The sequence below is a fragment of the Erythrolamprus reginae genome, chromosome 1, assembly GCF_031021105.1.
Source record: "Erythrolamprus reginae isolate rEryReg1 chromosome 1, rEryReg1.hap1, whole genome shotgun sequence".
NCBI classification, from domain to species: Eukaryota; Metazoa; Chordata; class Lepidosauria; order Squamata; family Dipsadidae; genus Erythrolamprus; species Erythrolamprus reginae.
The window spans coordinates 37,884,375-37,908,481 of NC_091950.1; the positions used below are offsets into that span (position 1 = coordinate 37,884,375).

The following is a 24,107-nucleotide window of genomic DNA, read 5'->3' on the forward strand; positions in this document are numbered from 1 at the left end:
AGGACACGCTATTGGCTGCTGTTAAAGTGTGAGGTTGTTTGTTATGAAAGAATTTCCTATAGCAGAAAGATGAAGTGCATCTTTCCTATAGTGCATCTGATGAAGTGTGGTGCATCTGATGAAATGAGTTGTAGCTCATGGAAACATGTCTTTTAATAAAGGTTGTTAGCCCAGAAAAATTGCTCTCATCCCTCACATTAGCAAGGTTTTGCTTAAAATTATAGGATGATGTTTAGCACCCACCATCAAAAGGAAATTCCATTCCCCTGTCTAAGGGGCGTGCATAAGTGCACCAGCGTGTCTTTATTATTATTATTATTATTATTATTATTATTATTATTATTATTATTTATTAGATTTGTATGCCGCCCCTCTCTGTAGACTCGGGGCGGCTCACAACAATAAAACAATGTACAGTATAACAAATCTAATAATTTAAAAGTCACTAAAAAGCCCTTATTAAAAATCAAAAACATACACGCATAAACTGTATAGACCCAGGGGAGATGTCTCAATTCCCCCATGCCTGATGGCAGAGGTGGGTTTTAAGGAGTTTACGAAAGGCAAGAAGGGTGGGGGCAATTCTAATCTCTGGGGGGGAGCTGGTTCCAGAAGGTCGGGGCCGCCACAGAGAAGGCTCTTACCCTGGGTCCTGCCAAACGACATTGTTTAGTCGATGGGACCCAGAGAAGGCCAACTATGTGGGACCTAACCGGTCGCTGGAATTCGTGCGGCAGAAAGCGATCCCGGAGATATTCTGGTCCGATGCCATGGTCTTCCGTCCCCTGTCCTAATGTTTCTTTATATTTTTTTACTAGTATCATGTTTATGAATATTATTATATCTAATTTTTTTTCTTTTTCTTCTTACTAGTATCATGTATATAAATATCATATCTTTACATACCTCCAACATGTACTTGACAAAACAAATAAATAAAATAAATCAATAAATCAAACAGAACCAGGCCACCAAAGAGCATGGACACCATCAAAGGTGCCACCAAGCCAGAGCATTAAAAAAAACTGGCAAGATTGGAAGATGTGGAGAGACTTGGCCCGTAGAATCTCCAAGAGTCAGACAGGACTGAATGGATAACATCAGCTGCAGCCAGAAAAAGTGTTCATTCATTCATTCATTCATTCATTCATTCATTCATTCATTCATTCATTTATTTAATTGGATTTATATGCCGCCCCTCTCTGAGGACTCAGGGTGGCTTACAGCATATAAAAGAAAACAATATAATACAATATCTTAAATCCAATTAACCTAAAATCCCCAATTATTAAAATATCAAGCATTCTCACTCAGACCACAAAGATACATTACATTAATCGCCCAGAGGGCTAGAGTCTAATAGCCACAAGCCTGGCGGCATAGAAGAGTCTTAAGACGCTTACAAAAGGCGAGGAGGGTGGGGGCAGTACGAATCTCTGAGGGGAGCTGATTCCAGAGAGCCGGAGCCCCCACAGAGAAGGCTCTTCCCCTAGGCCCCGCCGAATGACATTGCCTAGTTGACGGGCTCTGGAGAAGGCCAACTCTGTGGGACCTAACCAGTCGCTGGGACTCTTGCGGTCCTGCAAGTAATCTGGTCCGATGCCATGTAGGGCTTTATAGGTCATAACCAACACTTTGAATTGCATCCGGAAACCAATCAGCAGCCAATGCAATTGAGTGTTATCAGACTCCTCCTGATATTTTTCAGCCATTGACTATAACACAGCTTTCCTCCGCTGGCGCCTCCAGGCTGGCTGAGATTGGAGATCTCAAACGTGGAGCATTTGGTTTCTTCATGATGCAAGAGAGAAAACTAAAAGGCTGCCTAGGACAGAACATTTGGATTTGGATAGAGCTGGTAAAGCCCTGAATTGTTGGCAGGTGTTTGGGGAGGTTTGTCAAAACAGTCAAAGATGGCATCTACAACAACTGCATGATCGAAACCTTGCCCTTTTTGACACAATGCATGTCAGAATTAAGTAGGGATTAATTATATAGTCATGGTTATCTTGATCTTTCGGGCACCACTCCTCAAATTCCTGCCAACAATTCAGGGTTTACCAATCACTTTGACAGTAAAAATAATAGTGGAAATGAGAGTAGAATTGCATTAGGATTTTGATTAAGCTATTAAGTTATTTGTTGACTCTAAGTGACCACATACTGGTAGCTTCGAATTGTAACTAGTGATGGGCAAACCCAATGGTGCTTGGGTTCGGCAAGTTTGGACGAACTTTATGCAAAATTCAGCCGAACTCGAACCGAACCCGAACCCGAACGGGGAATCCCACCAAGAGATTCTGGGGGCGGAGCTTTGACTTCACGTATACAGGCAGGTTGCTAAGGACGCCAAGGTGATCACTTCCTGGATTCCATGGAATCCAGGAAGTGATCACCTTGGCGTCCTTAGCAACCTGCTGGTGACGTCAAAGCTCCAAACGCCGAACGTGACCCTGAACTTTGCCTGAAGTTTCAAAAAATTTCAGGTTTGTGTTCGGCATACCGAACACCGCAAAATTTGGTACAGACCTGAATTGTGCGGGTTCGGTTCGCCCATCACTAATTGTAACCAGAACTGGAACCAGAACTTCCGTTGCTAAGCGATGCGGTTATTAAATGACTTGCACCTGATAGCACTTATATTTCCAAAGCCATTAAGCTAATTCCCTTAATTGAATCTGGATTCCCCAGTGACTTTGCTTGCCAGAAGTGACCCTGGGCAGGCCATACATTGCAATCACAGGTCTATGGGGCACTGCAACTATTGTAAACATGACAGTTGCCTAGCATCTGAATTTTGGTTATATAACTGCAAGGATGCTGCAACAGTTGTAAGCCCGAGGACTGGTTCTAAGTTACTTTTTTTTCCAGGGCCACTGTAACTTTCAATGATTGTGAACAAATGATTGTAAGTCGAGGACTACCTGTAGATAGACTTTCTCCAGGATGATCTGTCACCACTATTGTCCTTCAGGTCTTTCAACAGCGCACACATCACTGCAGTAATCATGTCCACCCACCTTGATGTTGGTCATTCTGTTTTCGTTCCCTCTATTTTTCCCAGCATCAGGAATTTCTCAAGAGAACCAGGTGTTCAAATAATGTGTCAGGAATATGACTCTTTGAACTTGCCATCAGTTAGACCAACCGAGATGGTCTTCGTTTTACTGATCTTGGAAAGATGAAACACTGAGTCCGTCATAAGCCGGTTAGGATCGAACTCCTGGCATTGGGCAGAGTCAGTCTGCAATGCTGCATTCTTACCACTGCATCCCCTCGGCTCTTGTTTTCATGACATTTCCAGCAATCATTCTCCAATGCCAAAATTTGAAAGCACCAATACCCTATTCACCCTACTTCTTCAAAGTCCCAGTTTTCACTTCTGCAGAGGGAAAGCCAGGTAGAGATAAAGAATAACAGACTTTAAAGGGACCTTGTAGGTAATCTAGTCCCAACAGGATATCCTACCTATACTGTTTCTGACAAGTGGCTGTCCAATCTCTTCCTTGTCATAGAGGGAATACAGAGAGAAGAATTGTTGAATCCAAACCCTTGGCGTGGGAACTCATGACTCGCGTTTGCACAGGGCATATACTTGGCACTACACAAACAATGACAGAGTATTTTTAAAGAGGCTTCTGTAGCACGTGCCCTGAGAACACAAAGTTTGCTTATATATGTGTGTGCTTTTGAAGCTTTCTACGATATGTGAGGTTTGTATACAACACAAGCTTCAGACACCAGCCAAAGGATTGATCTCTCTGAACAAACAGTTCTATTTATGTTATGGAAACCAACAATGTTTTCATTGTTCATTACAGGATGAGTCCTTATCATTCTTCTAGAAAGCAAAAGCTAAAATTCATTGGATTGCTCAATGCAAAGTTTTGACATTGGGCTGCTTTTGGAATCAGACTTCTTCAGAAATCTATTCTATTATTTTTTTAAAGTCCACCTGAAAACCTCCCCCATTCTATTTCCCCTTCATTTATCCTTTGATTTTCCTCAGTTTGAGGCCATTCATTTGAGTCTGAGAATTCTAATTTCCACTCTGGAGGCATTTGGAAGGCAAGAATATCTCCGGGACCACCTTCTGCCGCACGAATCCCAGCGACCGATTAGGTCCCACAGAGGTGGCCTTCTCCGGGTCCCGTCGACTAAACAATGTCGTCTGGTGGGTCCCAGGGGAAGAGCCTTCTCTGTGGCGGCCCCGACTCTCTGGAACCAGCTCCCTCCAGAGATTAGAACTTCCCCCCCCTCCTTGCCTTTCGTAAACTCCTTAAAACTCACCTCTGCCATCAGGCTTGGGGGAATGTATGGTATGTTTGTGTGTATGTTTTAATAATGGGTTTTTAAAAAGTTTTTTTAAATTTATTGGATTTGTTATGAATTGTTTCATTGTATGCTGTGAGCTGTCCCGAGTCTATGGAGAGGGGCGGCATAAAAATCTAATAAGTAAGTAAGTAAGTAAGTAAGTAAGTAAGTAAGTAAGTAAGTAAGTAAGTAAGTAAGTAAGTAAGTAAGTAAGTGGCGGAAGGAATTAAGAGCAAGCAAAAGACGCCTGAAAAACTTCATTTTTCTGCATTAAAATTTGACCAGAGGTCCAGCCTAGTCCATCTGTAAAAAGGGAACTTAATTTTTACTTATAAGGCTTCTTATAATTATCTCCCACACTCACCACACCCACAATGAGGAAGATAGAAAAAAAATCCTCTTCCATAGAAACATAGAAGATTGAGGGCAGAAAAAGACCTCATGGTCCATCTAGTCTGCCCTTACACTATTTCCTGTATTTTATCTTAGGATGGATATATGTTTATCCCAGGCATGTTTAAATTCGGTTACTGTGGATTTACCAACCATGTCTGCTGGAAGTTTGTTCCAAGGATCTACTACTCTTTCAGTAAAATAATATTTTCTCACGTTACTTCTAATCTTTCCCCCAACTAACCCCAAATTGTGCTTTTTTAATATGTATCCTAATGTATTTTGTACATTGGGCTCATCTAAATGAAATTGCCTCCACTGAAAATTCTGTTTGGCCACTTTGGTCTAGTGGTTAAAGCACTAGGCTAGAAACCCAGGAGACTGTGAGTTCTAATCCCAATTTAGGCATGAAAACTGTCTGGTTGACTTTGGGCCAGTCAATCTATCACAGCTCAATCCACTTCAGAGGAAAGTTTTGAGGAAGAAAGGAATACAGTATGTTTTTGCCACATAGAATTATTTTTATTTTATTATTTTTTAAATATGTAAAATGGGATATAAATCAAATTTTTTTTTTTTAAATTACTGCAGGACAAATGAGTCTTTTCAGATAGTTAAAACCATTTTACAATTCTATACATTCTTATGTATTCCCCGTCCAACAAACCACATATTACTTTTTTTTTTTAAACTGGAATTAAAAATGTTCAGAAACTGATGAAATCTCATGCAAGAATATAAATTTGATTTATAGATACGATTAGCTCATGAGATTTGGAGCACTGAACTGGCTTTTGAATGATTTTCAGTTTTGATATTATTTAAAGTCTTGGAGCACCCTCTGTTGAGATCACAGGCTTCACTGTGTCCAGGGAAATATTGTTACTTATCCCTTTTCTTCCCTCTATGTAATAAGATAGGCTTGACTACTGTAACGCTCTCTACATGGGGCTACCTTTGAAAAGTGTTCGGAAACTTCAGATCGTGCAGAATGCAGCTGCGAGAGCAATCCTGGGCTTTCCCAAATATGCCCATGTTACACCAACACTCCGCAGTCTGCATTGGTTGCCAATCAGTTTCCGGTCACAATTCAAAGTGTTGGTTATGACCTATAAAGCCCTTCATGGCACCGGACCAGATTACCTCAGGGACTGCCTTCTGCTGCACGAATCCCAGCGACCACTTAGGTCCCACAGAGTGGGTGTTCTCTGGGTCCCGTCAACCAAACAATGTCGTTTGGCAGGGACAAGGGGAAGAGCCTTCTCTGTGGCGTCCCCGGCCCTCTGGAACCAACTCCCCCCAGAGATTAGAATTGCCCTCACCCTCCTTGCCTTTTGTAAGCTGCTTAAAATCCACCTCTGCCACCAGGCATGGGAGAATTGAGATACATTTTCCCCCTAGGCCTCTACAATTTTATGCATGGTATGTCTGTATGTACGATTGGTTTTTATAATAATGGGTTTTTAACTGTTTTTAGTATTGCATTATTGTTATGTGCTATTTTATTACTGTTGTTAGCCGCCCCGAGTCTGCGGAGAGGGGCAGCATACAAATCCAATAAATAAATAAATAAAATAAATAAATAAAGATGGAAATAATAATAATTATCTTATTATTATTATTTATTAGATTTGTATGCCGCCCCTCTCCGTAGACTAATAATAATATCATAACTATATTTTCTATGATCCATGAAAAGGATCATGGAGACTGAGACCAATCAAAATGTACAAGATTTGAGTTTTTCATCTCATCATCAGCCTGTGCTTAAATGGCCAAAACAGAGGAAGAAATGTGTATCTAGGTACAACACAAAACCACACATTCTTTTTCCAGCAAGATAGTCATTGGTTACATAGCAGTGGTGAAATCCAATTTTTTTTATTACCGGTTCTGTGGGCGTGGCTTGTTGGGCGTGGTATGGCTCGGTAGGCGTGGCAGGGGAAGGATACTGCAAAATCTCTATTTCTTCCCCACTCCAGGGAAAAGATATTGCAAAATCTCCATTCCCACCCCACTGTGGGGCCAGCCAGAGGTGGTATTTGCCGGTTCTCCAAACTACCCAAAATTTTCACTACTGGTTCTCCATAACCGGTTAGACATTGCTGGATTTCACCCCTGTTACATAGATTGTATTGATTTAGTTTTTCTATTCTACAAGAGCAGGGCTGCCCAGACTTGGCAACTTTAAGACTTGTGGATTTCAATTCCCAGAATTCTCCAGCCAGCTATTCTGGCTGGAGAATTCTGGGAGTTGAAGTCCACAAGTCTTAAAGTTGCCAAGTTTGGAGGTCTTTGTACAAAAGACACCCAAATATACATATTCTTAGTTTCACATTTTTTCCTCTCTGTCTTACAACTGAAGTTCTACTAAAATATGGGTTGGACCTGAAAGTCTTTAAAAAATCCTGAGCTCTGCTAATTAGCCTGTTGTCTTTTTTCTTTCAGGAAGATGTCTGACGGATTTTCGGTAAGTCTACAGAAAATGGTGCTTTACTTTTCCTTTTGCTTTTAATTATTATTAAATTTATTACCCATTTTCAGTTTGTCTACTCTAGACCTCTAGGCCCTATTGTCATTTAAAGAAGGGGCAGTAATAATTTGGTGTGGATCATGCAACTTTCTGAGAAAGCCAAAAATTCCCAAAATTCAGCAAAAATATTACTACTGGCTTAGGAAAAAAGAGTTCTATATAACAATTTTCTTATTTTCTTCACAGCTATCAGATGCCCTATCGGGGTCCAACAATCGTAATCCAAATATGCAACCGTCTCCTTGGGGGAGTCAGGCGTGTACTTTAGGTTATCCTGGAGCACCAGGCGCATATCCTGGAGCACCAGGTGCATATCCTGGAGCACCAGGCGCATATCCTGGAGCACCAGGCGCATATCCTGGAGCACCAGGCGCATATCCTGGAGCACCAGGCGCATATCCTGGAGCACCAGGCGCATATCCTGGAGCACCGGGAGCATTTCCCAGTGCACCGGGAGCATTTCCCAGCGCACCGGGCTCATATCCCACAGCACAAGGCACATGCCCAGGAGGAGTAGTACCTGTTTCATGCTTTGGAGGCCCACCAGGGCCCGGCACATTTTCCAACACACCAGGAGTGGTTCCACCAGGAGCCTCAGGAATGTATCCTGTTCCTGGGCAGCCCCCAAGTGACAGAGGAGCACAGCCCACTGCGCCACAAAGTGGACCTGGAGGATTCAATGCTCCATTGGTGAGAAAAATATACTGTATTCATGTTTCTGATTTGTGCACGGTAAGGGGGTACCTGCGTTGTTTTTTCAGGTTTTGATTAAAAATTCTCTTTTTTTAAACAAAGAAACAGCAACTCTTATTGGTAAGACCAAAATTAAACTCTGAATGTTTGGTGGGTGTTCAAATATTTCACTTCGAGAACAAGACCTTTTGGCTCCAAATTGAAGGTCCCAAAGTCTAGTCAATTAGATGCAGATTGAACATCAGTGATGGTTTATTGTAAATGCATTTAATGACACTCAAGCCCAACACATACGGATACATGCATTCCACATACATGTAGATGGGAATGTGGCAGGATTGTCTAAGCTCCAGAAACCACGTTGAGGATCTTCTGAGCAGCTTCCTTTGCTGTTCCTCACCCATAGTCAGTGTTCTCTCTAATTTTTTTTGGGGGTAGGCGGAAAAGTATAGTGTCTGAGCGGCAGTCCCTTCGGGACTGGGCGGCACAGAAATATTAAATAAATAAATAAACAAACAAACAAACAAATAAATAAATAAAAAACCCACCCTGTTTTGCCTCAGAGAATTTCAAAATAAAATACTGTACTGTGTGTCTATAACAGGGAGCTCATAATATCAATATCAAAATGCCACTTAAATAGTTGAGCTAGTTTCAAATTAGATTTTGATTTTCTTTCTCTCTTCCTTACTCCCATTCTTTTTCTTTCTCTTTCCCTTCCTCTCTTTTTTCTATCTGTTTCTCTCTCTTCCTCTCTTCCTCTCTCTCTCCTTCCCTCTCACTCTTTCCCTCTCGGCTTCTGGGCAGGTTTGGAAAACTCTGAGTTGATGATGATTTTTAAGTGAGCGATTGCTCACTGCTCAGCTTAGAGGGAACTATGCCCATAGTTGGAAATTTTGCTCAACAAAGCAAACTACTTACACTATGAGAACTTAGAGGGAGGAGATGCCTTAATTTTTTCTTCCCACATAAAACTGTCCGACACAAGAAACCAGGAATCAAGGTAGCGTTCAAGAGCACAGTGAGTTTATACCATGCAAATTATAATTAAGAATCAGATCTAGTAATGGTCAAGGTTAACTGATACCAGATAAGAGTCAACATACTTCATTGGGGAGACTGGACTTAGGTCTCTTTTGGGGGCATTAGGGACTCCAGGCTGATGATACATTTGACCCTGCCCTTAGGCTCCATCTGGTCCTCTCCTATATAAACTAAACTTTGCTCTTCTGGAATGCCCGCTCTCTCTTCTGGGGATCAAGACCACAGGTCAGAGATAGAAACTAGAGGCGGAATAACTTGGGAGAAAGCCTTTATCTGAGACCAAGAGGGGGCCCAAAGGAAAACAAGTTCAGAAATAACTTTACAAAAAAAGGTGGTGTGTGTGTGTTAATGATGACAGGAGATATATTTATAATAAAAAGAAAGTCAAAAGTCAAGGCAGGCTACAGCATTAGACCTTGTTGGACTGTGGGCTCTTCAATGTTGTTAATTGGTTTGACATGATGTAATCTGTTTTTTGTCTTCAGATTGTCCCTTTTGAACTACCCCTTCATTCAGGACTTGTGCCTCGCTTGTTAATAACTGTGACTGGGACAGTGAATCCAAAGCCGAACAGGTAACAAGGCAGGAATGATGGGGTGGTGGGTGATAGTGAGCCTGTTTCTTGCAGGACACTGTTAGGTTTACTGCTGGATGGACTGCCCTTTGACATCCATTACTTGGGTGGGTGGGTGGAATTAGGAGAACCAAATTAAATCAAGGATGCATTAGGATTTGTGTGTGTGCTATAAGATGATGGTCCTAATCAAAACCCTCCCCTTTATTACATGTATTGTAGCCAGTGGGATATAATGGGTAAGGTGTTGGGACAAGGATTATGAATAATCCTTCACAGGCTTGCTATTGTAAGAAAAAAATGGAAAGATGATCACTTTGAGATCTAAGATAGTTGATGAGGCCAGAACAAGGCCGAAATAGCGCTATCCTAGTCTCCCTTAATTTTAAAAATTCAGCAAAAACATGTGATATATACAGAACATAGTTTGTTGGCTAAATTAACTGCCTTGAAATGGCCCTGGGTTGGGCCTAGAGGCAAAAATTGTAAGACATTTGGCATATTTGCTATGGCTAGAGCTGGTGGAGCTTATGTAATGTCTAAGGATGTCTCCCTTGGGCCTTCCTGGTACCCCACCCCACCTCATCCTCTTCATTATTGTTGCTGTTGTTATTTTAAATGCCATGCTGGTAGGATGCAAAGCAAGGTGCCAGCTTGTAACATCCTCCTTCATTGTAAGGATGAGTAGCTGTCCTCTAGTACAGTGTTTCCCAATCTTGGCAACTTGAAGATATTTGGACTTCAACTCCCAGAATTCCCCAGCCAGCATTTGCTGGCTGGGGAATTCTGAGAGTTGAAGTCCAAATATCTTCAAGTTGCCAAGGTTGGGAAACACTGCTCTAGTACTTGGTCTGGGATTGTGTCCACCTGTCCAGAAAACTCTTGACTTGCTTCAAACACTCAGAAGATAAATAGGAGACATTGTAATAGACTGTTCTACCCCACTCCCCTCTTTGGCTTCTGGTTTTATTAAGCTTAAGTGATTTTAACGTTCTAAGAATGTGTATGGAACCGAAATGGATACAGAAGTATGATTACAAATAAAATATATATGTGAGAGGAGTACTTTGCTTTACAGCCCACAAGGTTCTCATTTAAAGTTTTTATAGTAAAATAAAATAGCCTGACGATTCCCTTAGGCACATTGACAACTGGGGAGCCAGGTTTTCAAGTTAATAATTAAATTGATGAATGTAATAAATAGAGCAGCTTTGTTTTATAAGCTTCCTGTAGAACATGGGTCTATGGAGATTCTCAGTCAGAGGTGTGTTTTTTTTCTTTCAAGAGGCGACTGAACTTTCTGGTTTTTATTTATTTTATTTATTTGAACTTACATGCCGCCCAACTCCCAGAGGACATTTTTAAAATTTATTTTTATTTTATTTATTTGTTTTGTCAAGTAGTTATTGGTGATATACAAAGATATAATAATATTTCAATTCAATTCAATTTATTAGATTTGTATGCCGCCCCTCTCCGAAGACTCGGGGTGGCTCACAACAACAATAAAAACAATATTATAATGGCACAAATCTAATATTAAAAATAACTAAAAACCCTATCATAATTAAAAACCAAATAGCACAAACATGCCAAACATAAATTATAATGAGTCTGGGGGAAAGATGTTTCAAATCCCCCATGACTGGCGGTATAGATGGGTCTTAAGTAGTTTATGGAAGACAAGGAGGGTGGGAACAGTTCTAATCTCTGGGGGGAGTTGATTCCAGAGGGCCGGGGCCATCACAGAGAAGGCTCTTCCCCTGGGGCCCGCCAGACGACATTGTTTAGTCGACGGGACCCGGAGAAGGCCAACTCTGTGGGACCTAATCGGTAGCTGGGATTCGTGTGGTAGCAGGCAGTTCCGGAGGTACTCTGGTCCAATGCCATGTAGGGCTTTAAAGGTCATAACCAACACTTTGAATTGTGACTGGAAATTGATCGGCAGCCAATGCAGGCCATGGAGTGTTGTAGATACGTGGGCGAATCTGGGAAGCCCCACGATGGCTCTCGCGGCCGCGTTCTGCACGATCTGGATCGTGTACATACTAGTAAAAGAGAAACATTAGGACAGAGGACAGAGGGCACTCTAGTGCACTTATGCACGCCCCTTACTGACCTCTTAGGAATTGGGAGAGGTCAACAGTGGATAGTCCAAGGGTAAAGTTTTGGGGGTTAGGTGACGAAACCACAGAGTCTGGTAGTGAGTTCCATGCATCAACTACTTGGTTACTAAAGTCGTATTTCCTTCTCATCCAAGACATTTCTTCAACTCTGATTGGATGGTGAGGGATGGAAGGATTTATATGCCTTGCAGACAGCTGGTTATTTCATTGTATTACAACCTTGCAATAACAAGTTTGTGTCCTCATTTCTCGCAGATTTCAAGTAGATTTGAAGAAAGGCGATGACATTGCTTTCCACTTTAATCCTCGCTTCCATGAGGACAACAGGAAGGTGATTGTATGCAACACCAAGATTCGAAACGTCTGGGGGACGGAAGACCGGACGGCACCCAGGTTTCCTTTTGAGGCTGGCAAACCTTTTAAGGTAAAGTTTTTGTGTCAGGTGCCCTTTGGATAGCTAAGGATGGACTTGATTGCCTGCGAATTATTTATGTGAATATTGCAAGGATAGTTTAATTTATCTGATTCCATTTCTATTACTCGTGTTCACGTTTAAGACCACTCCTATCAGTATTCCCAGAAATACCCAAACTGAATGGGAATTTGAATAGTTGGGAATTGTAGTACCCCTGGAAGGGCTTCAGGCTGAGAAAGACGGGTTGCATGTACAGTATTACATTCATTCAACAAACGCTGGAAAAATACTTAGTGATTGCATTTAAACCATTTGCTCCCCTTTACTGTTAGTTTCGGTGTGTATCTATGCTGTTGGATACTGTACAAGTCTAAATTATTTGATTAGTAAATAGTTCAATTTATTACACAGAAAATGGCTCAATCACTAACCATTTTAAGCGAGCCCTGTGAACGCATCTAATCCTGCCGCCTTGTTTCTGCATAGCACCTAAAGCAAGATAGAGAACTGGTTCTGATATGAGGGTTGTAAATCAGATGAGGTTCGATTACTGCAATGCTCTCTACACTTGAAAAGTGTTCGGAAACTTCAGATCGTGGAGAACGCAGCCGCGAGAGCCATCGTGGGGCTTCCAAGATTCGCCCACGTTTCCAAAACACTCCGTGGCTTGCATTGGCTGCCGATCAGTTTCTGGTCACAATTCAAAGTGTTGGTTATGACCTTTAAAGCCCTACATGGCATTGGACCAGAGAACCTCCGGAACCGCTTGCTACCGCACGAATCCCAGCGACCGATAAGGTCCCACAGAGTTGGCCTTCTCCGGGTCCCGTCGACTAAACAATGTCATTTGGCGGGCCCCAGGGGAAAAGCCTTCTTTGTGGCAGCCCCGGCCCTCTGGAATCAACTCCCCCCGGAGATTAGAATTGCCCCCACCCTCCCTGTCTTTCGTAAACTACTCAAGACTCACTTATACCGCCACGCATGGGGGAGTTGAGACACCTTTCCCCCAGGCTCTTTTATACTTTGTTTTATGTTTGGTATGAATGTGTTGTTTGGTTTTTAAAATAATGATAGGGTTTTATATGTTTTTTAATATTAGATTTGTTCTACTATAATATTGTTTTTATTATTGTTGTGAGCCGCCCCGAGTCTTCGGAGAGGGGCGGCATACAAATCTAATAAATTATTATTATTATAATCAAAGGATGAATAGGAAGCTTCTCACTTCCCCCCCCCCTCCAGGGATGCCCTAACATCCTCATTTTTCTGCATAGGAAGCAGAGCATTGTCTTTCCCAGTGTATTTCAACAGAGGCAATCCTAAAGGTTCTTGGATGATTACCAGAAAGTGATTAAAAACTAGGCTTAAAATGAGAGTAAAACGCAAGAGAACATTGTCAGTTTAGTCGAATTGAGTTCCATAAGTTTTTGTCAGTATAGTCTGATTGCACTAGTCCAGTGATGGCGAACCTATGACACGGGCGCCAAAGATGGCACACCGAGCCATATCTGCCTGCACGCGAGCCGTTGCCCAGGCTGAGCTCCAACGTGCATGTATGTGCCGGCCAGCTGGTGTTTGGCTTGCATAGAGGCTCTGGGAGGGTGTTTTTGGCTTCCAGAGAGGCTCTGGAGGATGGGGGGAGGGCATTTTTACACCCACACACACACCAGCTCCAGGGAACCTGGGGAGGACGAAACACGAGCCTACTAGGCCCACCAGAAGTTGGGAAACAGACTGTTTCTGGATCCAAGAGGGCCTCTGGGGGCCGGAGGAAGCTGTTTTTGCCCTCCCCAGGCATTGAATTATGGGTGTGTGCATGCATGATTTAAAAAAAAATAAAATCACTCACCCAAAAACCTCTGATGCTGAATTTAGCATTGCTCTCTTTTGAGGCTGATGAGGCTGGAAGGGGCCACTTTTCTCACCACATTTCCTGGTTTCATACAGTATTTGTGGTGGGGGTTTTTTGTGTGTAAGCATGTCAAACACAAAATGCTAGTTCTGCAACTCCATAGTGCCCAGCGCAAAACCCCCGAGATTTAGGTTGCATGAATTCATGGTGTTTCTGTAATTTTTATTATAACTTTTTAGGAATGTTTAAATCTGTCCTTTTACAGATTCAGATTCTCTGTGAAGCAGATCAACTGAAGATAGCTGTTGATGACGCTCATCTCATGCAGTACAAGCACCGCATTAAAGAGCTGCAGCAGATCACCAAGCTGTATGTTTCCGGTGATGTCACCCTCACCAGTGTCTCGCCTTTCATGATCTAAGCCAAGCCTTCGGCCCATTGCAGCCTAGTGCTTAACATCCGTATAAAACTAAAAAGAGATATACTGTATTATATAGACTGTATTGGTTGGTAACTAAGAAATAAAACTCTTAAAGGCTACCAGTCTTGTGTATGAATAGTTTTGCTCAGAATGATAGTTATGAGCCATTGCAGTCATAAATTTAGGCATCATGTGACCGGACCTGCTTTTTTCCCAACCTACTTTGCAATGGTTGTTAAGTGAATCAGTTTTTCCTGAGTCTGTGTCTTAAAGTTGCTGACATTGAGAAACATAACACAGCGCATAGGGCACATCTGTTCTGATGCCAACAGTATCACGGACATTCATCACTCTAAGAAAGTTATGAAAGGCACATGCCTTAATCTTTTGAATTGCTGCTTTTCATATTGGAAATATATGAGTCCATCAGAAGGACAGCCTATAAATCAAAATAATAAATATTTTTTTAAAAAAAGCTACACTGGCTTGATTCACAATTGCACTAAATTATGGATCGCTTCAGGCTTAGAATGCTGTGTGAAATTAGCCAGTTAATGGTTTGTCGATCAAGATTTATAGCTGAAATAGATAACTGGTTGGCCAGGAATGCCTTTCTTCACATTGAAACTCTATTTTGGGATCCTCACAACCTTGTCAGGAAATTTGATAGGAAAATGGATGATTTTCAGGTCATTTTATACCAAAATGAGACCCGAAACATGAGACCTGGGTAAGGATTTTGATCTAAGTTCATAAAACCCAACATTTTTCATCCCTTTCATTCAGTGATATCAATATACAGTATCAGCAGGCATGCCCTGTAACTCTTAAGAGGCTTAATAGAACTGTCCACATTTGATTTATAACTTAATATTGTTAACACCCAGCCAAATTAAAGGTGGTCCTTCATTTATCATTTGTTCAGTGACCTTTTGCAGTTAGGAGGATGTTGAGTGGTGATGCTGCAACTGGTCCTTGGAATTATTGCTGCCCAAGAACCCTTGTGGCCACGTGATCATGATCTGGATGCTAGACAACTCATTCCATTTTTTGCAAAGCGCCCAAAATCATATGATTGCCATCTGCAACCTTCCCTCCTTGGCTTTCTCAGGAAGACAATGGGAAATCTGGCAGAAAATATCACAAGTAGCTTGGAAGAGCCTCCCTCACCTGTACCCCCTCCCCACCTGTTCTACATTTGCTGGATGCAGACCTTGAACTCTCATGGTACCTCTCATGCATCCTCCCTGACATATATTGTACCTCTCCTATACTCTCACCAATTTGGGTGATGCCTCTTATGCACTCCTGCAAGCTTTTCTCCACCCAGAGTGCACATACTTCCTTACCCACACCTCTCATGGATTATCCCTTACATCCTCTTGCGCCCTCTTCTACCTGGCAACAGCCTCTTATCTACCTGGGACCTGGAACTTCCCGTCAGTTTCTCCACCAACTTTGGTTATGGGAAGCCAGTAGGAAGTTGCCTCACCTAAAGACATTGGGATTCAGTTAACAATAGCAACAATAGTTCTGTGTTAGCAAATACTTCAAAAGAAAAGGATTTAGGTGTAGTGATTTCTGACAGTCTCAAAATGGGTGAACAGTGCAGTCAGGCAGTAGGGAAAGCAAGTAGGATGCTTGGCTGCATAGCTAGAGGTATAACAAGCAGGAAGAGGGAGATTATGATCCCGCTATATAGAATGCTGGTGAGACCACATTTGGAATACAGTGTTCAGTTCTGGAGACCTCACCTACAAAAAGATATTGACAAAATTGAACAGGTCCAAAGACGGGCTACAAGAATGGTGGAAGGTCTTAAGTATAAAACGTATCAGGAAAGACTTAATGAACTCAATCTGTATAGTCTGGAGGACAGAAGGAAAAGGGGGGACATGATCGAAACATTTAAATATATTAAAGGATTAAATAAGGTCCAGGAGGGAAGTGTTTTTAATAGGAAAGTGAACAGAAGAACAAGGGGACACAATCTGAGGTTAGTTGGGGGAAAGATCAAAAGCAACATGAGAAAATATTATTTTACTGAAAGAGTAGTAGATCCTTGGAACAAACTTCCAGCAGACGTGGTAGATAAATCCACAGTAACTGAATTTAAACATGCCTGGGATAAACATATATCCATCCTAAGATAAAATACAGAAAATAGTATAAGGGCAGACTAGATGGACCATGGGGTCTTTTTCTGCCGTCAGACTTCTATGTTTCTATGTTTCTAACTGGGATTGCAGTGACTGCTGTCACTGGAAATTCCGATCTCAGTTGTGAATGTAAATGAAGGACTCCCTGTAATCATGACTTAATGTAATGTGTGAATTGGCCTTCTACTCAATTATGATTCAATGTTTGGATCTACTTAACTGTTTTAAAAATAGTTATTAGTGGAGAACTTGATTTAAAGCAATGATTTAACATAACATTTTACTTGATTACTTTGATTTAAAAACTAAAAGTTTTTTTTTCACACTGTAAGACGCACCTGACCATAACACACAGCTAGGTTTAGAGCAGTGGTTCTCAAGTTTCACGGGTCGCCTAAGACTATGGGGAAAGACAAATTTCCCATGGTGTTAGGAACTAAAGCTTCTATTCTGGCGCCTTGGAATGTGTTTTTGCAATCCGACCAATCAGGCATTTACAGTGGGGGTGTCCCTCTGATCTTCCTGCCAATCAGCTTATAGCTCTCTTGGGAGAATTGGCGGTAGACTTATGGTTGGGGGTCACCACAACATGAGGAACTGTATTAAGGGGTCGCGGCATTAGAAAGGTTGAGAACCACTGGTTTAGAGGAAGAAAACAAGAAAAAACAAAACAGGCAGAGCCTGAGAGGACCATAGATAGGTATCCTCTCGTGTGCCAGTTCTGGCTATTGACTCCGGCACTGCGGAGAAAAGAGATGGACAATGACTAAGACAGAAGAAGCAGGGTTCGGCACCCCACCGCTGCTATTCACCAAAGGACCGGTACTGATGCACAGACATTTCCACCCACTTTTTTTTTGGGGGGGGGGGGGAAGTGTGTGTTATGGAGTGAAAAATACGGCACATATGTGGAAATGGCTGGAGAAATACTGTAAAATCCAAATAAAACGCAGATACAGATCACCAGAGATTAATTTACAAAACTTTAATAATGGTGTTTATACACTGAATTGAATGTATAATCATTAAAATATTTAAAAACATACATTTAAAAGGCATCAGCCAAATACTCTTAAAATATTTTTTCCCCGCTCCTTCTTCTACTCATTGCCACATTTAGTGACAAGCAAAATATTACTATTCATGTCTTAAGTTCCAAAACGTTTTAACTGATCAAGTCATGTTAAGCCACGTTCTCAGGCGCTGTTGCATTATAATTCAAGAGATACAGCCTACAGAACATTCTAGCATTTATATTCTCCATAGGTGTCTTCTCCAGCAGAAGTATACTTTTGAAAGGGCAATTCAGTTTAATAACAGAACTAAAGCTTATGAATTCCCAGATTAGGATTTTAAATGTAACTTATTTCTTCATTTCCGGAAATGGAGAGAATTCAATAAGGTTTCTGGATGAATCAACTGAAATATGTTTTTCAGCATTGTTTCTCAGAGGAGTGAAGAAAATGCTGATATCCAGATTTGGCTGTGGGGGCAGAAGAAATACATTTAATGTACAATTAAAATGTAAGTCTTTCCAAATCCCTTCAAGCTGTTTGCTTGTGGCTGAGCTTTCAGATAGAAATATTTGTTGCCATTTTAAGTCAATTTAACGCCACCCCTCTATTCCAATTTTAATAAGAATTGTATATATATTTCCTTATAATGCTAAATTTAAAACTTAAAAGCGCCCAAGACCAGACTAACAAGATGTGCAGTAAATAGACTGACAGATGTAAAAAAAGGTCTCCCATCTGAGTTCCATTGGACAGATGTATGAATCTAGCCACTCATCTCCAATCATAAGCTGACATAGCAGTGAAGATTCTTTGACTCATATTTATTTATTTATTTATTTATTCATTCGTTCGTTTGTTCGTTCATTCATTCAACTTCTATGCCGCCCAATCCCAAAGGACTCAGGGCGGCTTACAACAGTGGTATAAATATAAGAATAAATACAAAACAGTAAAAGAAGTCAAATACTTACTTGAGATTAAAACATAACAAACTAAAAAACCCATTAAAAAGTTATTATAAAATAAAAATAAAAAGAAAAAAACACACTCATATACATACACGCCATTCTTACAGTTGGTCTTATACTGCTTCCTAACCAATACTCCATGGTGGAATCGATATCATGATTCTAATACAGTTTTGTCCCAGTGAAACTGTCATGTGTGCTCATACCCATGTTATTTGAAAATACTGAGAGCCGTAATGCAAGATGGATGAAGGATAGCAAATGAGGGAAAATTATATAAGAATTGTTGCTCAATTTGGTTCCAATTACATTATATTTCTGTGCTCCCTTTTTCCTCTGATGTTGAGATTCAGAATGTAAGCCTTTCTGGGGATAGACCCCAGCCCTTTTTGATGACGAAACTATCATATTTCAAATGCACAGGCAATAAATTGATGCTACTGTAAGAAAGGATAAAGCTAGATAAGACTAGCTAGACCATTTCCTATCCTGTTTCTCCGAAAATAAATCACCCCCGAAAGTAAGACGTAGGAGACGTTTCATTTCGCAGCATTCCCGAACAGAACATATACAGTGATCCCTCGAGTATCGCGAGGGTTACGTTCCAAGACCCCTCGCGATACTCGATTTTTCGCAATATAGTGGTGCGGAAGTAAAAACACCATCTGCGCATGCGCGCCCTTTTTTCCATGGCCGCGCATGCGCAGATGGTGTTTTTACTTCCGCACCTGGGAAGACCAAGGGAAGGTTCCTTCCGCCGCCCAGCAGCTGATCTGCTCGGCAGCGCCGCAGCAGCGAGGAGCCGAAGATCGGGGCTTCCCCCCCCCACGCAAAGGGGAAACCCCGATCTTCGGCTCCTCGCTGCTGCTGCGCCCGCCGCTTGTCCGCCGCCTGCCTGCCCGCCGCTTGTCCGCCCGCCTGCCTGCCCGCCTGCCCGCCGCTCGGTGCACGAGAGAGGGAAAGTGAGAAAAAGAGGGAGAGCAAGAGGAGGAGAGATAGAGAAAGAGAGAGAAGGAAAGAAAGAAAGAGATGAGAAAGGAAGGAAGAGAGTGAGAGAGAGGAAGAAAGAGAGAGAGAAGAGTGGAGTATTTTTTAATTAATATTTTCTGAAAAATCGCGATATAGCGTTTCGCGAAGATCGAGATCGCGAAACTCGAGGGATCACTGTATAACACTGCTGTCCATAAATTGCATCCCAAAATGCTGCATCAATCAGATTTAAAACACATCCACATGCATCCAACATGTGGCTGGCTGCGTGTTTGGATGTGTTTTTGCTGCAGCAGGATACAGGATACAAATTCATGGGGAAAAAATAAGACATCCCCTGAAAATATGATGTAGCACATCTTTGGGAGCAAAAATTAATATAAGATACTGTCTTATTTTTGGGGAAACAGGGTATTTTAAAAGTTTTACGTGCTGTTTAGATGCACCATAAATCATCTTTAGTAAGCAATTAGTTTTGGAACTGATAAATTCTGGTTATGCATCATAATTGCAAGAATAAAAACAGATACATTTCACCTAAACTAATCTTAGGCATTTTTTATTGTGAAAAGTCAATAGGTAACAAGTATAAGGACTACTTTGGTATCATACAGCCAGAATAAGGACTACAGCGTTCCCTAGATTTTCGCGAAAAGTCTATACCACATTTTTTCAAAAATATTAATTAAAAAATACTTCGCGTTTTCCCCCCCATACCATGGTTTTTCCCGCCCAATGACATCATATGTCATTGCCAAACTTTTATCCGCCTTTAGTAAAAAAAAATTTAAATAAACTTTAATAAATAAATATGGTGAGTATAATAATCTAAATGGTTGCTAAGGGAATGGGAAATTGTAAATTTAGGGGTTTAAAGTGTTAAGGGAAGGCTTGTGATACTGTTCATAGCCAAAAATAATGTATTTACTTCCGCATCTCTACTTTGCGGAAATTCTACTGTCGCGGGCGGTCTCAGAACGCATCCCCCGTGAAAATTGAGGGAACGCTGTACTTTGGTGTCATACAGCCTACCTCGCAAAAGGTGTGCATATCATATGGCTCAGTGTTGAAACTGTGTCATACAAAGAGGCTTCTACATGAGCTGAAATTTTGACAAATGCCAAGTTTCTATTTACATGGATATTTCTTCATATATACTGTATCTATGAGCCCTTATACCTACAGAGGTTTGCATCACAAAATTTACCGCGGAGATAATGTATCCTTAAATCAGCTCCCCCTGGAGATTCGCACTGCCCCCACCCTTCTCGCCTTCCATAAAAGCTTAAAGATCTATTTATGCCGCCAGGCTTGGGGCCATTAGACATTAGCCCCCTGGCCGACGAGTGTAGTATGTTTTGCTGTGTGAATGGTAATGAATGTTTTAAAATCTTATTAGAGTTTTTAAACGTTTTTTAGTATATTAATTAGATTTTTAGATATGTATATGGTATATTGTTTTTGACATGTTGTGAGATGCCCCGAGTTCTTGGAGAGGGGCAGCATACAAGTCAAATCAAATCAAATCAATAAATATGTTTATTTAAGGATGCATTATTTATTTATTTATTTATTGGATTTGTATGCTGCCCCTCTCCAAGGACTCGGGGCGGCTAACAACAATGGTAAAAACAATATGTAACAATCCAATTTAATAAAACAACTAAAAACCCTAATTATAAAAACCAAACATACACACAAACATACCATGCATAACTTGTAATGGCCTAGGGGAAGAAATATCTTAACACCCCCATGCCTGGCAACAAAGGTGGGTCTTGAGTAGTTTGCGAAAGACAAGGAGGGTGGGGGCCGTTCTAATCTCTGGGGGGAGTTGATTCCAGAGGGCAGGGGCCGCCACAGAGAAGGCTCTTCCCCTGGGGCCCGCCAAACAACATTGTTTGGTCGACGGGACCCGGAGAAGGCCAACTCTGTGGGACCTTATCGGCCGCTGGGATTCGTGCGGTAGAAGGCGGTTCCGGATGTATTCTGGCCCAATGCCATTATCTCCAAAATGTAATTCTTTACAGTTTAACTAACATCTAATGGTGCTTCAACTGATTCTAGCAAACTTACCTGGGGTTCAAATACTTCATCATCGCAGGACGAGCCTGGAAAATAAAATCTCATTTTCAGAGGAGTATTTTTGAAATGTATTATTAAATAATACATAGATATTAATTATATTATCTGGAAGCTCCCAATTGAAATAAATGATACATGCAGACAACATAATGAGCAGACTTATTTAGTACTGCTTTCACCTTATATATCTCTAACACATTATTATTTAAAATTTAAAAGGTTTCTATATTGATTGCAGTGAGGACATACTTATATAAAGGCATGCCCAAATTGCAGCCAGCAGCTTTTATCAGTAGCCTGAAGCAAAGTAACTTAGGCATCTGTGACAAAACATGCAGACAGCTCTGAAAATTTGATTCCCAAATAATTCTTACATGATCTCAGATTATAAGATCAACCAAAGAATTTCTTTCTTTGCTTAAATTATTTGCTGCCATCTCATTTTGAAATGACTTTGTACCACAAGAAAATCCACACCAATTTTACTTACGTTCTGGAATATGCTGTACTTGATCACAGGTTTCTGCAGCCGGAGTATTCTCTGTGGGAGTAAGAAAAACCTGTTTGACCTGTTGATCTGTCGAGGTCTGCTTCATCTCCCCTCCAATTTCTAAAGCTTCTTCTTTAAATTGGAAAACATCCATGTCACTCGAGGATGTGCTCCTGTCACAACTGGTTGCTTCTTCAACCTGGATTCAGAAGCAAAGATAAAAGTTCAAGGAAAGACTTAATGAAGGAAAGACTTAACGAACCCAATCTGTATAGTCTGGAGGACAGAAGGAAAAGGGGGGACATGATCGAAACATTTAAATATGTTAAAGGATTAAATAAGGTCCAGGAGGAAAGTGTTTTTAATAGGAAAGTTAACACAAGGACAAGGGGACACAATCTGAAGTTAGTTGGGGGAAAGATCAAAAGCAACATGAGAAAATATTATTTCACTGAAAGAGTAGTAGATGCTTGGAACAAACTTCCAGCAGACGTGGTAGATAAATCCACAGTAACTGAATTTAAACATGCCTGGGATAAACATATATCCATCCTAAGATAAAATACAGAAAATAGTATAAGGGCAGACTAGATGGACCATGAGGTCTTTTTCTGCCGTCAGACTTCTATGTTTCAAGGACCTTGAATGAAGATGGATCATTCTTTAGATCAGAATTCCCCAACCTTTCTGGCTTTGCGGAGCAGCAGGGGGGTATGAGCAACAAGCAAGCGCATGCACAACTACATTTGCACAAGTGGGCACGTATTCCCCCTGCTTATACAAATGGGCCCGCTTGCCCGCTACTTCTGCGGCCCGGTTCCAAACTGCTCAAGGCCTGCCAGTGGGCCAGAGCCTGTGGGTTGTGGACACCTGCTTTAGAATACAGAAAAATGAAGACAAGGTTTTTTAAAATCACTGACTGGCATTCATGCAAGGGCATAAACTGACCCTTTCCATTTTCATTAAATGAATGAAACCGAGTGAGTGAATGAATAAATGATTTAACCAAGATTTTTTTTTTTTAAAAAAAGTAGTTCAGATTTCACTTTCATAGCATTTCATTGCATTCCCCCCTTATATGAAAAAAGAAGATAGCCACCACTTGTTAGGGCGTTACTTCTGTACATAAGCAGGGTGACTTTGACAGAAATGTGCAAGGGCTAAGCAAAAAGGGCTAAAAGATTTATTAAGTTCTGAGAAACAAATTAATATTTAGAAGTGGCTCCAAAGGACCCCTCCATCATCCACTGGGATATAAAAAGCAGCAGAAGCAGCAGCAGCGAATCATTGACTTGCAAGATTCTTATAACCAATCTTATGGAAATCATTTTGGTCTTCGGGTAAAGTTGATTTTCTGGTCTGGTTTGCCTACTGGGACTGACATGTTTCCACTGCCAGCAAATTCTGCAGTCCCAATTTTTGAACCAACAGCAAACAATTTTGTGACCTCCTGATATGAAAGAAAGATATTCTTTAAAAAAGATAATACTTACAGTTTTTATTTCTGCTTCGCTTGTTCTAGCACACAGTTCCTCTGTTGCTTGTTCGCCACTGGAGAAAATAAACAAAAACAAAGAGGTGCACATTTGAAACTATATTACTCCCCAGCATAAAACCTAATTAGTCAAGCTTTCTATTCCCATTGTGCCCACCAGTATCTATGAGTAGCCTACAGGTAAGATTATTTGGCAGTTTGAGTCCCATAGGCTCAAGTTTGACTCAGCCTTCCATCTTTCCGAAGTTGGTAAAATGAGGACCCCAATTGTTGGGGGGTAATATGCTGACTGTAAAACGCTTAGAGAGAGCTGTAAAGCACTGTGAAGTCTAAGTGCTATTGCTATTATCAGTGGTGAAGAATATTAGGATTAGCTGTTGGGCTGTTCAAGTTGCTCTTCACAACTTCTATTCCTTCAGTTGCCCAGAGGATGTAAAAAGTATCTGGGAAAATCACAGACCACACTTTATCCTTGAAATTATTTTCCTTTCAAGCTTCTTGAATTAAAATTTTGTCCCATGGAATAATTGTTTCAATGT

The 24,107-nt window shown here is 41.1% G+C and overlaps 2 protein-coding genes across 7 annotated transcripts in view; one reads left to right on the forward strand and one right to left on the reverse strand.

Annotated features, from left to right (window-relative positions):
- LGALS3 (galectin 3) overlaps nucleotides 1-14,484 on the forward strand; it is a 33,565-nt gene extending 19,081 nt beyond the window's left edge. For 2 of the 3 annotated variants that reach the window (XM_070749627.1, XM_070749634.1), the window contains exons 2-6: nucleotides 7,156-7,177; nucleotides 7,427-7,930; nucleotides 9,463-9,551; nucleotides 11,933-12,101; nucleotides 14,210-14,484. In XM_070749627.1, the coding sequence (XP_070605728.1) occupies nucleotides 7,156-7,177; nucleotides 7,427-7,930; nucleotides 9,463-9,551; nucleotides 11,933-12,101; nucleotides 14,210-14,365 (940 nt within the window). In that variant the 3' untranslated portion in view covers nucleotides 14,366-14,484. The remainder of the gene's footprint in view (nucleotides 1-7,155; nucleotides 7,178-7,426; nucleotides 7,931-9,462; nucleotides 9,552-11,932; nucleotides 12,102-14,209) is intronic. The other variant, XM_070749643.1, reaches the window with a different exon arrangement.
- Nucleotides 14,485-17,494: 3,010 nt separating this feature from the next.
- DLGAP5 (DLG associated protein 5) overlaps nucleotides 17,495-24,107 on the reverse strand; it is a 34,410-nt gene continuing 27,797 nt past the window's right edge. For all 4 annotated transcript variants that reach the window (XM_070749654.1, XM_070749663.1, XM_070749678.1 and 1 more), the window contains exons 16-19: nucleotides 23,567-23,624; nucleotides 22,074-22,272; nucleotides 21,575-21,609; nucleotides 17,495-18,007 (exon numbers count right to left, since the gene is read on the reverse strand). In XM_070749654.1, the coding sequence (XP_070605755.1) occupies nucleotides 17,888-18,007; nucleotides 21,575-21,609; nucleotides 22,074-22,272; nucleotides 23,567-23,624 (412 nt within the window). In that variant the 3' untranslated portion in view covers nucleotides 17,495-17,887. The remainder of the gene's footprint in view (nucleotides 18,008-21,574; nucleotides 21,610-22,073; nucleotides 22,273-23,566; nucleotides 23,625-24,107) is intronic.